This window comes from Cetorhinus maximus, chromosome 13 (genome assembly GCF_964194155.1).
Source record: "Cetorhinus maximus chromosome 13, sCetMax3.hap1.1, whole genome shotgun sequence".
Lineage (NCBI taxonomy): Eukaryota > Metazoa > Chordata > Chondrichthyes > Lamniformes > Cetorhinidae > Cetorhinus > Cetorhinus maximus.
In genome coordinates, this window is record NC_135891.1 from 12,698,616 (window position 1) to 12,713,513 (window position 14,898).

The window sequence follows — 14,898 nt, forward strand, 5'->3', positions numbered from 1 at the left end:
CATTTCCCTATTTAGCCTACTGCAAACCAACTAGTGTAATGCAAATAACACCTTGTGCAAACGTTGGGTATGTTATTCCCTTTTTTAAAAAAAAAATGACATGTTTAGCGTCAATGTTGTTCTAACTGGAGTGAATGCAATGCAAATCTGCAGAAACGACAGGATGTGGGCAAGGAGCCTGACAGCCTATTGGTGACGTCACAATGATTGACGGGTCTCCCCGTGACCTTTCACTTCAAGATGGCGGCCCCCATGTCAGCGTCGAAGTTTTGGAAACCAGGTAAAAATGAAATACTGAGGGAAATAAGATGAAATCCGGGGCAGGAAGAGCTGGGGGGCAGTTATTGTGCCGTAGCAGGCACCCTTCAGAGCCCCTAGATTAAAAATACCTTTTAAATGCTAATGCAAAGAGGACGGTCGACAGCTGCCAGCAGAGTGGGTGTGTAATTTGAATAGAGACCAAGGGGTGTGTCGTAATAAGGTGCCCAGGGAGCTGGTTCCACTCACTTTGTCTCGACGTTTAATTAATCTAGAAGGTTTCCTTGTCATTTTCCCCTCCCTCAAATGCCCTTTGTTGCTGCTGTGATTCTTGCACTGGTGACTTGTGTGTCAGGATTGAGCCTCTGACCCCTGCCTGGAGTGAAGGGCTTGTGATCACATTATAAAGAATTTACAGTAATGTAAGCAACCTTTCAACATCCTCAGAATGTTCCAATGCGCTTGGCAGCCAGTGAACTACTTTTCAGTAGTCCCTGGTGTTATGTTGGTAACCATGGCAGTCGATTTTTTGCACACGTTGAGATCCCATTTATTATAGCAAAGTATGAGTTCATCTATTTTAGTGGTGTGGATTGAGGAGAAATGTTGGCTGGGACAGCAGGGGAACTCCCTGATCCTTTTCCAGCAGTGTCAGGGTCTCTTTTATGTCTAATTGAACAGGCATTTGAGCCATCAGTTTTACCTTTCATCTGAAAGACAGCACCTCTGACAACACAGCACTCCCTTAAGATTGCACTGCAGTGTTGGCCTACATATGCACTCGGGTCCTGGAGTGGGGCCATTTTTAATTAGCAATGAGAATATTACCACTGGCACAAGGTGACACTTGAATCGTGGCAATATTGTAGGTACTCTGCATGTTCACCATACCTCATGGCCAAGTCTAGCACCCGACTGCCACTTTTGCTAAGATCAGCTAACACAATCTAATGATTAGTCTTTACAGTTCAGTTTCACATTGGGTAGTGGATTTATCAATGGAGGTTCATTAGGTACATGGAGATGAAGCATCCCATTGGATCCTGCTAAGTCATCCTGTCAAACAGACACTATAATTGCCTCATACTGGGATCCACTGTTAAATAATTCTAGTGTTTTCAGCTTCACAAATCTACATGAAAAAGACTATTCCATTTGTTGATCGCTTTGTGACAAACTCTCTGAAATCAGTCCTACAATTTCCCTTTTATCAGTTTGTGTCCCTTTGTTCTATTCTCACTGTTTCATACTTTGGATTGACTTTAATTTTATACTGTTTATCATTTTGTATCCATCTTCATGATCATTTTTTTCCATTTCCTCAATTCGATGCTGAAAAACTCAGGTTTCTCTAGCCTTTCCTGAGGCCCAGTAAGAGTCCTAAGGATCATTCTCACTGCTGTTCTCTGGACTAATTCTAGAGCCAGTATCTCAGTGGATAGAACTGAATATGTGGTATTCATGATTGGGGTCTGACTATAGCACTGCAAGGTTTCAGCATAATTACATTTGATTTGTACTGTATTGTTTTCGGTAATTCAATATTCTATTTGCTTTGTTTGTTGCAGTTCTGCGGTGCTCTAATATTAAATATAAAATCCAGTAAAACCCTCTATTTCTTTCAGCTCCATCTTTAGCTATCTGAGTGACATTCATTGAACTTAAAAAAGTTTCCATTACAGAAGAAGATTATTTGGCTATTGAGTCTGAGCCAGCTCTTTATTAGATCAGTCCTATTGTTCTGCTCTTTCCCCATAGATCTGCATCTTCCTCTGCTTCAGGCATTTTTCCAGTCCCTTAAAAGATGCAGTGCAACCTTAGTTATTCTCTGTGGTGAGGCATTCCATGCTCTAGTAACCCAGTGTGCAAAGAAACTTCTAACCTCTTTCCTTACTTTTCTAATAATGGTTTTAAATTGGTGATCCCTCAACACTGACTCCCCAATCGGAGAAAACAGCCTTTCCCAATTCACTCTGTCAAAACTCTTCATAATTTTAAAAACCTCCACTAAATCTCCTTTCACTGGTGCTGTAGAAATAGTCCACCTACCTCACATCTTTCCTCATAACTAGAGTTTCTCATCCTTGGCTGAATGCCATCTATGACATAAATGTCCTATCAATAATGAGGTGGCCAAAACTGCATGCAGTATTCTAACTGGCTTAACTGACGCTTTATGCAAAATTATCTTTTTTTTTACTGTACTTGTGCTCAATTTCCCTATTTATAAAACTTAAAATGCTGTTGGCCTTTTTTCAATGCCTTTATCTACCTGCACTTCCAGAGAATTATGCATTTAAATTTCCAGATCTCTTCGTTCGTCCATCCTCTCAATTCTTTTTCATTGACTGTATGCTCCACTTTCTTGCTTTCCATCCCAAATTATATTATAGTGTACCTCACACCTATCCGCATTCATACTGTGAGATTAAAAGTGGAGCCAACAATGACATTAGGATATAGCAATTCACACCCTTCTCTATCTGAATAATATTCATTTACCCTAAATCTTTGTTTCCAGTCCATTGACCAACTTTTATCCATACTGGTGTTTCCTCTTAAATCAAGTATTTCAATTTTCCTGGCAAACCTTTTGTGAGACACTTTATTGAACACCTTGGAGTACTCATGGCACCTTTTTTTTTCTTCCAATGGACAGCAAATTTCAACAAAAATGTTGGACAATATTGACCCAACACTGATACTGAAAAAGTGTAAATGAAACGTCTGTGACAAGGCAACAATATTGTGCAAAGTTAAAATTGATGCAGTGCTTTACTAATCATTGCTAGGCTACAAGATGACACATTTCAGTAAACAACGCTGGTCAAATATTTTCTCTTTAAGTGTTCATGAATTCTATGGGAATGAATGTTTTGTACCTTCGGCGCTGAGACAAAGACTCGAACAGTGGGTGTATTTTTATGGTAACTACAAATTCTGTCTGTGGGCGATAAATATTGACGGTATTAGGTTCTATTCAGAGTAACATTGGTAGACTGGGCAGAAAGAAAGACCAAGCAGTAACAGAAATGTAAACTTTTCAGTCCCCGCACCTCCCTTCACCTTTTTAAAAACTCCTCAAATCCCAAATATGGGAATAGGGCAGAAAAGTGGAATTAAGGTAGGAGGTCAGACATGATCTTGCTGAAGAATGGAACAGGCTCAAGGGGCCATTGGACTTCCTGTGCTATTTCTTATGTTCTTATAACCTAGTCTGCGGTTACCCCTCCTAATCTCTTGCCTCCTGGGCATACTTCACATTGAAAGACACTTGCCCAATCTTATCACCCTCTAAAGAGATACCAAATGCAAAGCTTTGCAATGGTTTTGTTTTATAGTCTAGAATTTAATATTTCACTTTGTTCACCAGTTTACCTTTTTTTTTACTTTAAGATGTAGAATTTTCTAAAGCTTACTGGTGCTTTTCCAACCAGCTCATTATTTCCAGGAGCAAGGATTGACTGAGATACATTGCACCATACTTTCAGTTAAACCTCTAAACGCTGCCCTTCTGTCCCCATCACCAACAGTACACTTTGGGTCTGCCACCTAAAATCCTACATAAGAATCATATTTGCAGTCATGCAATCAATCACTACTGGTGGTAAGTGGAAATAGAGTGTTCTTGGCTGAGAGTATCTTGGGCACTGTTTATAAACTGTTGTGTGATTTAAATGCCTGATCAGCAGCAAGATGTTTGAAAATGTCCAATGGCATCTTAGTCGCTCTCCCCTCTTCTGAGATTCCTCAGCTGAGAGAGAGGATTGAGTGCCCCTCACTGGCTCACTCTAATTGGATACTGATGGGTGTATAGGATCAGCAGTGGACTCGCTAGGCATCTCTTTCGTCCCATTTGACTTTCTGGAAATGCCCTAGTTACACTTAGCGCCAGTTATTAACATGACTGAGTATGATTCCTGTGTAGAGTCTTAGGTGGCAGACTCCATCCTACTGTTTCATGAGGCAATGTATTGGAGCATCATCATGTGGGGAATGGTAGCATAGGGACCATGTTATGGGACTAGTAATCCAGAGGCCTGGACTAATGATCTGGAGACATGAATTGAAACCTCACCATGACAACTGGGGAATTTAAATTCAGTTAAAGAAATAAATCTGGAATAAAAAGCTATTACTGGATTGTCGTTAAAAACCCAATTAGTTCAGTGGTGTCCTTTAGGGAAGGAAATCTGCCATTCTTATCCAGTCTGACCAGTATGTGACTCCAGACTCACATCAATGTGGTTGACACCTGCTCTCTGCAATGTCCTAGCAAGCCCACTCAGTTGTATCCCAGATGGTGGCTCAAGGGCACCTTCTCAAGGGCAGCCAGGGATGGGCAGCAAATGCTGCCTTTGCCAACACCGGCCACATCCTGTGAACAAATTAAAATAAAATGCAGCCTTTAGTGAGTTTGTTCTCTGGATAACTTGGCGATGGGAAAGATAGCAATCTGACTGAAGTTCCCCTAGTTTGAAATTTTTCTGTCTGGCTGTAAAAAGTGAGTACCTATGGTGGAATGAATTTACATTTATATAGTGTCCTTCAAGAACATCTCAAAGTGCTTTACAGCCAATTTAAGTACTTCTGAAGTGTAGTCACTGTTGTTATGTAGGAAATGCAGTAGATAGTGCACAGCAAGCTCCCACAAGCTGCAATCTGACAATGACCAGATAATCTGCTTTAGTGATATTGATTGAAGGATAAATGTTGGCCTGAACACTGGGGAAACGACCCTTGCTCTTCACACAATACCTTGGAATCTTTTACTTCCACCTGGGAGGTCAGTTTAACATCTCATCTGAAAAATGGCAGCTCCATCAGTGCAGCACTCTCAGTACTGCACTGGAGTGTCAGCCTAGATTTTCTGAACATATGAATTAGGAGCAGGAGTAGGCCATTCAGCCCCTCAAGCCTGCTCTGCCATTTGATAAGATCATGGCTGATCGGATTGTGGCCTCAATTTTACTTCCCTGTCTACCCCCTCATAACCTTTGACCCCATTGTCAATCAAGGATCTGTCTAACTTAGCCTTAAAAATATTCAACGACCCTGCCTCCACTGCTGTCTGGGGAATAGAATTCCACAGAATCACAATACTCTGAGAGAAAAAAACTCTCCTCATTTCCGTTTTAAATAGGAGACCCCTTATTTTTAAATTGTGTCCCCTAGTCCTATTCTCTCCCATAGGGTAGACATCCTCTCAGCATTTACCCTGTCAAGTAACCTCAGCATCTTATATGTTTTGATAAGATCACCTTTTGTTCTTCTAAACTCCAATGCACACAGACCCAACCTATCCAGCCTTTCCTCAAGTTTCTAAGGATGGGTCTTGAACCCACAACTTTCTGACTAAGTGGCACAGGTGGTACATCTGAGCCACAGCTGATGTTCTTAAAGGAATCACGAATGGCCACTTAATTGTACGGTTACACCATTAGACTAGAATGTTCCATGTTCAGTTTCTGGTCTGGGGCAATGGAAGGGAAAAATCAGCCATATTTCCATCTAGTGACACCTTCAGGCATATGTGAACGATGGGTGAACCTGTAATGTATTTTATGATCAAACAACTTGCTGACAACTTTCAATGTCTATTTGTTGAGAATGTTCAACACTTGAACTTTGGCAGGAGCATGAGTCTTCAGGAGAGAAGCAAGAAGAATGAAATGATTACTTCAAATAAAAAAATGCAGATTTAAAATTGAGTTTAACTGCATCCCATTGCTCAGGTACCGAGGGCCCTGGTGTAGGTGTGTCTGAGGAGCGAGTGAGTTCTGCAGAAGCAAGTGGAACGGCAGTGATTTACAATCGATATGCATCCCTCTCCATAGAGCAACAGAGGCAAAAGCTCCCTATCTTTAAGGTATGTTTATAATGTAATTACTTGCATTTACCATGTCAAACACCGATATTTAAGTTTACTGTTAGAAATAGCAGGAGATGGTGATGTAGTGGTAATGTCACTGGACTAGTGATCCAGAGGCCCAGGCTAATGCCCTGGGGAAATGGGTTCAAACACCACCATGGCAGCTGGTGGGATTTAAATTCAATTAATAAATCTGGAATATAAAGCTAGTAATGGTGACTAACATCAATTGTTGTAAAAACCCGTCTGGTTCACTAATTTCCTTCAGTGAAGGAACTCTGCCGTCCTTACCTGGCCTGGCCTCCATGTGACTCCAGACCTGCACCAATGTGGTTGACTCTTAACTGCCCTCTGAAATGGCCTAGCAAGCTGCTCAGTTCAAGGATAATTAGAAATGGGCAACAAATGCTGGCCTTGCCAGTGGCGTACACATCCCATGAAAGATTGAAAAAAATTGTCACTATTTATGCTTGCTTTTATGATATTTCATTTATTTAGGGCCAGCTTTTAATTTTTATCTCAATAAAGGACAGATAGGGTTTTTTTAGCTTTATTTTTCTGAGAGACAAGTAGTCTTTTTTAAATAAAGCATTTCTGTCATATCATATTTTCTAAAAGGCACATTTACATAGTGCCTTTTTGTAAATACTCAAAGCTCTACGTGGCCAACTAAAAGTTTTGACCTGTAATTGTTGCTGTTAAGGATGAAAGCAAATGCAGCGAATGATTTGTACATAGCAGCAACAACTTGCAATTTATATAGCGCCTTTAATGTAATAAAATGCCTCCAAGTTGCTTCACAGGAGCATTATAAAACAAAATCTGACACCAAACCACCTAAGGCGATACTAGGCAGATGACCAAGAGGCAGTGAGGAATAGGGCAGGAGTTCTAGAGCTTAGGATCCTGGCAGCTGAAAGCACAACCACCAGTGGTGAAGTGATTGAAATCGGGTTGCTCAGGAAGCCAGTGCTGATAATGCTGATGCTAATAATGATAATGATGACCTGGACATAGGAGGAACTCCCTAATCTTCAAATCATGCCACTGGATCTTCTACATGCAGCTGAACAGAAAGTTGGAGCCTCGACTTAACGTTTGATCTAAAAGCCGACACCTCTGACTCTCTCAGTACTGCATTGAAATGTCAGCCTAGGTTAGATGCTCAAGTCCTGGATGGGGGCTCAAACCCACAAGCTTTTGGAGTGCGACCACCGAGCCAAGCTGACACTTATAGAATGCAAAAATAGAAGTATTCAAAGGTTCACTAGTCTATGGCTGTTCAGAACCCACAAGAAACCTGCATTTAAAACTCCATCGACATTGTGGAATGTGAATACTTAGGCCCTTTGCCATGGTAAGGAGATGCATGTACTGGTTGTCTGATGGGCTCTAGTGGCAGAATGTCAGCATTGCAGCCCCAGAAAGATTGAATATGTGAATGCTTTTACAGTGCACATGAGACCATTATATTTTACAGTTTCTTTCTTACTGTCCAAGCTAGGGCAAATTCGGTGGCAACAACCATCTCGCTGCTACCGGGTGCAGTGCTTTAATATCACAATTAATCTCCAAGCTGACCCAGTCCGGTCCAACACTGGCATCTACCCGGCAATGTGGAAAATTGCCCGGGTATGTCCATTCTGCAGAAAGCAGGACAAATCCAATCTGGCCAATTACCGCCCCATTAGTCTACTCTCAATCATCAGCAAAAGTGTCACCGATAACGCTTATTCAGTATTACCTGTTCAGCAGTGCTCAGTTTGGGTTTCGCCAAGGTCACTTGACTCCATACATCATTATAGCCTTGCTCCAAACATGGACCAAAGAGTTGAAATCTAAAGATGAGACAAGAGTGACTGCCCTTGATATTAAGGCATAATTCGACCAAGTGAGGCATTAAGAAGCTCTAGCAAAATTGAAATCAATGGAAATCAAGGGGAAAATTCTGGTTGGAGTCATAACTAGCACAAAGGAAGATAGTTGTGATTGTTGGAGGCCAATCATCTCAGTCCTGGGACATTGCTGCAGGAGTTACAGGAACATAGGGATTAGGAGCAGGAGTAGGCCTGGCCTCAACTCCATTTTCCCGCCTGCTCCCAAAATTCTTGATTCCCTTGTCTATCAAAAATCTGTCTAACTCAGCCTTGAAAAAATTCAGTGACCCAGCCTCCACTGCTTTCTGGGAAAGAGAATTCCACAGACTAATGACTCTGTGAGAGAAAAATATTTTCCTCAGGGAGACCTCTTATTCTTAAACTGTGTCCCTTAGTTCTAGTCTCCCTCACAAGTGGAAACATCCTCCTGGTATCCACCCTATTAAGTCCCCTCAGGATCTTATATATTTCAATAAGATCACTTCCCATTCTTCTAAACTCCAATGGGTATAGGTCCAACCTGTTCAACCTTTCTTCATAAGATAAGACATTCATCCCACGAATGAGTCAAGTAAACCTTCTCCTAGCTGCTTCCAACGCAACTATATCCTTTTTCAAATAAGGAGACCAAAACTGTACACAGTATTCCAAATGTGGTCTCACCAAAGCCCTCTTCAGCTGCAGTAAAATTTCCCTACTTTTATACTCAATTTCCCTTGCAATAAATGCCAACATTTCATTGGCCTTCCTAATCACTTGCTGTATGTGCATACTAACTTTTTGTGATTCATGTACCAGGACACCCAGATCCCTCTGTACCACTGAGTTTTGCAATCTCTCTCTATTTAAGTAGTATACTGTTTTTCTATTCTTCCTGCCAAAGTGGACCAGTTCACATTTTCCCACATTGTACTCCCATCTGCCAAATTTTTGCCCATTCACTTAACTTGTCTATATCCCTTTGCAAACTCTCTACCTCTTCTTGACGGCTTAAATTCCTCAGGGTAGCGTCCTAAGCCCAACCATCTTCAGTTGCTTCATCAATGATCTTCCCTCCATCGTAAGGTCGGAAGTGGGGATGTTCGCTGATGATTGCACAAGGTTCCGTACCATTTGCGACTCCTCAGACACTGAAGCAAACCGTGCCTGTGAGACCTGGACAACATTCAGGCCTGAACTGATAAGTGACAAGTAACATAGGAGCATGCCTGAGCTATCTAGGGCAATTTATCCCCTCACTGAGGTGTCATGTCTAAATATTCTGATGAGACTGGGAACTTGTCATATGGAGAACTTTAAGAGTGAAGTGTTTTTATTACATGGGCATCAAGTGTTTTGGTGATCAGATTCTGTGATTTGGTCTATTTATAATTAAAAGTTATCATTATAGTTTGTATTGATTAGATAAGTTAATTTATATTGTTAATGCTTGTGATTCTGGTTTCTTGCCCACAAATCTATCCATTTTTTTCATGTAAACTCTTGTATTTACTAAGACTCTCAGACTTCACAGCACAGTTTGTTAGTCCTGATGAGGGTAATGGAGCGTTTTCAAAGCCATCTGTGGGTGGGTTGGCTCCCTGTTTTAATCTAATAGTAATAATTTTCAGTGAAGTTTTGTTCCTTTTTTCAGCACAGAAATCACATCCTTTATTTGGTAGAAAACTATCAGACAGTGGTGATAGTTGGTGAAACCGGATGTGGAAAAAGCACTCAGATTCCCCAGGTTGGTATTAACAGGCTGCAACATTTCTGTGTCTCGCTGAATGAGTTGTCACTAGTGCAAGTGATGGATTGTCACGTGGGTTGCCTCAAAAACTACGTTTTTACTGCCTTTAGGATGTTTTATGTGAAATTTTGGTACCTTAGTAGCCAATCGCACAGTACGCAAATCAATAAGAGCTTTCAAAAGGAAATTAATGCGCACTTGAAAAGGAAACAATTGCAATATTCTGGGGGAAAAGTGGGGTTGTTAGACTAATTGGATAGCTCTTTCAAAAAGCTAGTATACGCATGATGGGCCAAATGGCTCCCTTCTGTGCTTCATCATTCTAAAATGTAGAAATACGTGGGATTGTTCATGGGTTTCTGAACCAAACTGCTTGCCCTAACCTTTTCCAAAACATTCTGCTTTTTTTGGTGCCATATTACAAGACCGAAAGGAAAGCCATAGCATAAATTGTAAGTGGGGTGATTTACTCTGCTTTTTGTGTTCAGTGGTATTGAGTTGCTGTAACTGAGTGAGTAAGTGTTTAAAGGTGTGGTGGATGTTGCTTGGAGAATTAGTTTCATTGAGGGAATGCTTTTTTTTTAATATGTCTCCAGCCTGCCAAAAAATGTCAAGTGTAAATTAAGATAAATCATTAACAGGGCTGACTGCTTCTTTCTCATCCCTCCAACCATTTGTTGACAGTATCTATTGGAAGCTGGCTGGACAGCAGAGGGCCGAGTGATCGGTGTGACACAGCCCCGTAGGGTGGCCGCTGTTTCCGTAAGTAGCTGGTTTGTATTCTGTTTTAGTCAGATAAGCATGGAATGCGCTCTTTTACAACTGACATCCAGGGAGGTTTGGGAAATCTTATGGGTTTGTTCAATATTGTGATTATGGGCATGCTGCTTCTCCAAGCAAGTTTTAAGGCTTTATGGATAAAAACAAACAACTTGTAGCCTGCTCCCTCCCCTGATCATTTAGCAGGCAAGTGAACTGTTGTTCACCATTTACATGAACAATTTGGACTTGGTCATTGGAAATACAATTTCAAAATTTGCGGGTGACACCAAATTGGGAGGTCTAGTTAATACTGAGGAAGACTGAGATAGCAAGATGTTGTGATCTTGAAAGCATTGTCTGAAAGGGTGGTGGAAGCAGATTCAATAATAACTTTGAAAGGGAATTGGATAAATGCTTGAAAGGAAAATTTGCAGGCCTTTTGGGTAAATTGCAGGGGAATGGGATTAATTGGATGGCTCTTTCAAAGAGTCAGTATAGGCATGATGGGGCAAATGGACTTCTTCTGTGTGGTATCATTCTATGATTCTGTGTATATGCACCTGCTTGTTTGACCCAGGCAGAGAGGCTGTAACACTTCTTGTAATGGGAAAATGAACTGTGACTGAGTCAAAATCCTGGAACTCTCCCCCTAACAGCGCTCAGGACATACCTCCACCACATGGACTGCAGAGGTTCAAGAAGGTGGCTCACCACCACCACCTTCTCAAGGGCAATTAGTGATGGGCAATAAATGCTGGCCTTGCCATTGATGCTCATGTCCCAAGAACGAAAAGAGTTAATATGAAGAAAAGAAGTAGTAGTACAACAGGCGCCTGGCTCACAAGACAGAATCCATTGATGTGAAATCTCAATCTTCTCAGTCTTTTTTCTAGCCTTGACTTCTTCATTATATCTTTATTGTTCAGTGTAATGCAGCAAGTTCAAACAGGATTCAATACCCCACCCCCCCATGTAACCTTTCATAGATACTGCATAAATTGTATGCTTCACTGAGAACCTAAAGAGCAGCAGCAGCAGCAGTCTAACTGCTGGGTAGGTGAGAGGAATTCTTTCCAATTTAATTGCTTAAAGAAAAGCTCTTGGCTATTTATATATATATATATATATATATATATATATATATATACACACACACAGTGGGATCACTAATCCAAACTGATCATTAATTTGAATGATGTTTGATCCCAACCAGTTCAGATTTACGGCATTAGACAGTAAATAAGAGGTCAGGGAAACCTTCCCAATTTAAACATGACAGGGTACCTAATAACAATTAAGTGGAACATAATTATGCATTACTTTGTCTGTTTCAAATTTAGATCATGAACATTGAATTGACATTTTTGTTTCATAGATTATGAAAAGCGTTGGATGTGGTACCATCAAATCTTCCTGCCCTCGGTACACTCAGTTCTTGCTGGCATTGCATGATTAGCAGTAATAAATCTGGATTCCAGACTTGCCTGCATAAACCTGACTCTGCTGCCTGTATCCTAACTCACACCATGTCTCATTCACCCATCATCCCGTGCTTGATCTTAAAATTCACATCCTTACGTTTAAATTCCTCCATGGCCTCGCCCCTCCCTATGTTTCTGTAATCTCCACCCACCCTATAACCATGCAAGAGCTCTGTGTTCCTCTAATTCTGGCCAACCCCCGGTTCCTTCTTTTCTGATCAAGTGAGGAGGGATCAAAAGGCTCCCCTCTTTTCCCTCCTTGTTTGACTGCAACAGATTTTTTTTGTTTGAAGAGGATATACTTGGCCAATTCAGTGAATACTTAACTGTTTATGCGCTGTGATCATAAAATAACCAATCGGACAGGTTTACTTGAGCTTAACAAAGAAAGAGGCTAGCTTTATTATGCTTGAACTGATCTAAAACACGCACACATACAGATTACAGAGTGGTATGGATGTATTGGTCGAATTAGAGCCCATTAAAAGTAAATAAATATGTAACCTGTAGTTTGGTGACTTGGCTGAATTTGGTGGTCTTGCGACTTTCATTTGGTGGTCCCAATGCCTCGGATTTAAAGATGTAGACATTTGGAGATGGTAGTCCTGGGTTTAGTTCTATTAAGAAGTCTCTGCAGCAGGGACGTCCCTGGATGGTCATGATCAGCAAATGGGGTACGGAGTTTGCAAGATGGGTTGGAGAGTGAGGGTGGTGAAGGGAACCCTGCTGGGTCTTCTCTCTCAGCATCTCAGCTGCTTGTCCTCAGGTGCTTAAACTCACAAAAGGGTTGGCTTGTCATGTGACCTTCAATCTCTCCAACTGCCCAAACCCCTTAGATATTGAAGTAGTCTGTGTCCATATGCAGTAAGAACTGGATAACATTCAAGGCTTGGACTGATTAGTGGCAAGCAATGACCATCTCCAACAAGAGAGAATCCAACCATCGCCCCTTGATGTTCAATGGCATTACCAACACTGAATCCCCCACGATCAACACCCTGGGGGTTACCATTTACCATAAACTGAACTAGACTATCCATATAAATACTGTCGCCTCAAAAGCAGGGCAGAGGCTGGGAATTGTGCAGCGAGTAACTCACCTCCTGACTCCCCAAAGCCTGTCCACCATCTACAAGACACAAGTCAGAAGTGTGGTGGTAACTTCCATTTGCCTGGATGAGTGCAGCTCTAACAACACTCAAGAACAAGACAAAGCAGCCTGCTTGATTGGAACCCCATCCACCACCATCAACATCTACTCCCTTCACCATCAACGCACAGTGGCAGCAGTTTGTACAACCTACAAGATGCAGTGCAGCAACTCACCAAGGCTTCTTCAACAGTAGCTTCCAAATCCGTGACCTCTGCCACCTAGAATGATATGGGCAGCAGATGCATGAGAACACCATCGCCTTCAAGTTCCCCTCCAAGCCACACACCATCCTGACTTGGAGCTATATCACTTCCTGTTGCTGGGTCAAAACCCTGGAAGTCCCTTGCTAACAGCACTGTGGGCGTACTTACACCACATGGACTGCAGCGGTTCAAGAAAGTGGCTCACCACCACTTTCTCAAGGGCAATTAGAGATGGGCAATAAAAATGCTGGCCTAGCCAGCGACACCCATGTCCCGTGAAAAGAATTAAAAAAAAAAGGTCATTGCTAGTGTATTCCAAGGTTAATTTGTTTAGATCATGCATGGGAAGCTCTTTTAGCCAGGATCCCATTGTTCAAGTGCTTAGGCTTAATGGTTCATCTCTAGCAGTTGAATACCTCAGATGATTGCCTTGATGCCCTGCTAATTGGACAGGAGATGTGGGCCCTTCAAATTTCCCTGAGGTCATTTTCTTTGGCGGATTTTGCAGAAAAACTGTCTCCATTCCAATGGATTGGAATGTGGAATGTGCAGTAATGCAAATTGGGGAAGCCATCTTTGGCTGCGAGCTCAAGTCACCTTTAGTCTCTGTGTTTAAAAAGCCTCTGTTTATAAAAGTTCAAGTCAGGTTTCCAGCCGATGAAATAAAAATTATTTAACATAAAGCACTTTTCTCATGACACTTCATGTAAATTCAAGTTGTTGTTGGCCTGGATGACTACTTTGAATGACAGGCCTTGGTCCTGGAAAGGAATTTAGGAGAGTCGCTGTGATAATATGGTGAGGCTAGAACTCAGAGAGTGATCCCCCGCTAGCAGGTGATTCCTGAAACCAGATTGGTTCCTGTTAATCTTTTTCTCCCTGTATCAAAGGTGGCAGGACGCGTGGCAGAGGAGCGTGGTGTGGTGTTGGGTCACGAAGTTGGATACTGTATCCGTTTTGATGACTGCACCGATTTCCAGGCAACGAGAATAAAGGTAAGGTAACAATTGTCAATGTGTGTCTCTAAAGTTAGCGCAGCTGGTTGTTCACAGGTATGGTCCCCAGGCAGTGCCAAGCTAACTGCTGTCAGCTGAAGAGTCAGTCAGCCACTCTCCAGTCCCCAGACTCCAGTCCGTCCAGTTTTCCTCTCAGACCCTAATTGCTCTTTCCATGCTCTTCCCCAGAAAGCACTGCATTTTGAGATATTGAATATTTTCAAGGCTCGTTTCCGTAGATTTTCCATACACCACCCACTCGATGGTTATAGGGGACGGACAGCAGAGTGCCTCTGTGTGTGTGTGTGTGTGTGTGTGTGTGTTTGTCTTTTTCTTTCCTGCCAATCATCTTTTCATTATCATTTAATCAATCACTAGCACATCTCATGGTACATTCAGTAATTCTATATTTTTAATATCACTGAGTACCTTCAATCTGGCGTCCTGTCAGACATAACAAAAAAAAAAATTACATGGGGGCATTTCCATTGTGGGTGATAGTATAAAGCAGGCGATGTTGCATCAAATACCCTCTTGCTCCACATCTTATTTTTATAGATGGCTGATC

At 41.7% G+C, this 14,898-nt stretch overlaps 1 protein-coding gene across 2 annotated transcripts in view; it reads left to right on the plus strand.

Annotated features, from left to right (window-relative positions):
* Positions 1–211: 211 nt before the first annotated feature.
* Positions 212–14,898, plus strand: part of dhx35 (DEAH-box helicase 35) — a 59,763-nt gene continuing 45,076 nt past the window's right edge. For both annotated transcript variants that reach the window (XM_078554965.1, XM_078554966.1), the window contains exons 1-5: positions 212–280; positions 5,994–6,127; positions 9,641–9,733; positions 10,421–10,498; positions 14,226–14,330. In XM_078554965.1, coding sequence (XP_078411091.1) covers positions 241–280; positions 5,994–6,127; positions 9,641–9,733; positions 10,421–10,498; positions 14,226–14,330 — 450 coding nt within the window. In that variant the 5' untranslated portion in view covers positions 212–240. The remainder of the gene's footprint in view (positions 281–5,993; positions 6,128–9,640; positions 9,734–10,420; positions 10,499–14,225; positions 14,331–14,898) is intronic.